This window comes from Eurypyga helias, unplaced genomic scaffold, assembly GCF_000690775.1.
Source record: "Eurypyga helias isolate BGI_N326 unplaced genomic scaffold, ASM69077v1 scaffold50037, whole genome shotgun sequence".
Lineage (NCBI taxonomy): Eukaryota > Metazoa > Chordata > Aves > Eurypygiformes > Eurypygidae > Eurypyga > Eurypyga helias.
The window spans coordinates 8248-10495 of record NW_010261996.1 but is presented as its reverse complement, the minus strand read 5'-3'; the positions used below and the strand labels follow the sequence as shown (position 1 = coordinate 10495).

Genomic DNA, 2248 nt, shown 5'->3' with positions numbered 1-2248 from the left:
GACGGGAACTTGGGGAAAAATCCCTCAGGATCGGTTCTGTTAAGCACAGAAAACATCTGCTAGCGGCCCGGCTTCCAGAAGCGGGTTTAGCGTGGCTCCTAACCCGCCTCGCCCCCCCGCAACAGCTTGTCGGTCGGAAAAATGCTTCAGGAGATGCGGTTAGTCTAAAATGGTAATGCAGTATTGCCTGCAAAACTTGCACATCTTAACCGGGCTCATTAAATCTGCCTTAATTGCTTAAATAGTTGGAAAAGTTGTATTTTTCACAGGATTAAATGGCCAGTTCCCGCGTGGCTGCGCGTCACCCCTCGGGTAACCTCTCGGGCGGGGAAAGCCCACGCGAACAGAAGGAGCACGGTTGGAGTATATGCAAGGTGGATGGAATAAATAGCCATGGGAAATATTAAATGTGTTGGATATTATCTATAGTCACTTTGGTTTTTGTCCCGTACGCTCACTCAGTATCGCACAACTCCTGATAAGTGTTTTCCGCGGTGTTCCCCAATGTAACGCCTCTCGTAGCGTGGGCAGGTAGCAGAGTGTAAATTTTAAATAACTTGGCTTATGCTGGGTTTCAGTTGTATAAGACTGAAACGCGTTTATTTTAATCTGAGCATTCTTTCTCCTGCATTATCAGCTATCGTTCTTTATTCCTCCGCAGCCCTTATCACAGAAGTAGTTATTTATAATTCTTTTGCAGGCTAATACCCTACACAGAGTAAGGTGCGCATGCTGATTACTGGAGGAGAGGCTGAAGGACACCCTGTTTTGGTTAAGCAGTGTTATTATTCTTTGGGGTGAAGTGAAGAATTTGATTCTGTTTTGGAAATACTCAGGTTTCTAATGCAACTGAACCTCAGTGGTGCTTTTTTTTTTTTTTTTTGCAGTGCAGATTTCAGCAAATGAATTTTTCTTAAACATGCAGAACCCGTCACGAGCAGAAAGTCTTAGTAACACGGACACATCTTGCCGGGTGTCTCTAGAAGACCTAGCAGTCGAAGCTGGTGCTACGTCTCTCGATGGAAGTGACTGTAACTTGAATGAAAGGACAACTAACGAAGAAATGGTTAATCTTGAAGTAATGCAGCAAAGCCTCCCGGTAGCAAATAGCAAAGGGAGAAGTTGTGAGGGGCTTTCTGAGAGCAGCTTTAGTACCTCAGAACCCAGCAGTTCCTGGGGTGATTTCGAAGGCTTCCAGGAGTCCTTAGACAAACCGGAGAGATGCGCTCATGATCTCGAAGTCTTGGTGGAGTCAACAAAAACCTGTAGAGGTGATACGGACTTCGGCAGCCAGCATTGCCGTGCTTCTGACGGTCACTTTCGTTCCCAGCCATCTCTGCACAGTGGGATACAGCAGGCTCGTAGCTCTCTGAACGAGGTATGTGTTAATAGTAAACCGAAGACCAGAAATGTTTGTGTTACTGCTTCCTACATCTCAAGATTGGCATCGGAATGTCGTAGAGGATAACGCTGTACAGGGCAAGAAACTGTCAAGCTCCTTCGCAGCAAACTCAAGTGGAGCAAAAGCAACTTCTTTACAGTGTTTGACAAATACTTAAGGTTATCCTGCTGGAGGGCTTTAAAGATTGTAGTGTGCTACTTTGCTTCCAGGCACTAGGAACAAGTAGGCATGTAGAAACAATGAACCTTGCCCTGAAACATAGGTGGTTTAAAAACTAGATGGGAATGAGCCTAGGAAACAAAATATCAGGAAGGTGGGTGACAGGCTGGAGCAAAATTCTGTGAACTGCCTGCAAGCTTGTTGAAGTAAATCAACATAGAATTGAGTTGCAAATTGGGAGAAACAATAACTTTTGTTATTTAATATACTGCCTGAATAATCCAACAGTCTTCTGGAATTTCAGACTGGTGTGGATGGAAATTAATGACACACACACACAAAAAAAAGAGAAATAATTTAATATAATTAATTTTCTAGCATAGGGTGTTATATTCTCTCAATGTTGGAACTAATAACCTGAATAAATAATACAATGTGTCCTTATCAGCACAAAAAAGGCTCAGGTTAAGGGTTGCACCTTGTTGCGTTTCATGTGTTTCCATGTTTACCGAACATGCCTCACCAAAGGGTAGCAAAGTCACAAAAGGAAAATGTGTAAACACAAACCAAAACACCCTCAGTCTTACTGCTTTTATCCTAAATTAAAAGATTTGGAAAAAAGAGAGCCATCGATTAAGACCTCCATGGGGTTAATCAGTAGCAGTAATAGCTTACTGCTTGCGCTCT

General features: G+C 43.3%; 1 protein-coding gene across 1 annotated transcript in view; it reads left to right on the top strand.

Moving 5' to 3' along the window:
* Window positions 1-919: 919 nt before the first annotated feature.
* LOC104512530 (chromosome unknown open reading frame, human C14orf79) overlaps window positions 920-2248 on the top strand; it is a 7938-nt gene continuing 6609 nt past the window's right edge. The window contains 1 exon segment of the mRNA XM_010155545.1: window positions 920-1378. Coding sequence (XP_010153847.1) covers window positions 920-1378 — 459 coding nt within the window.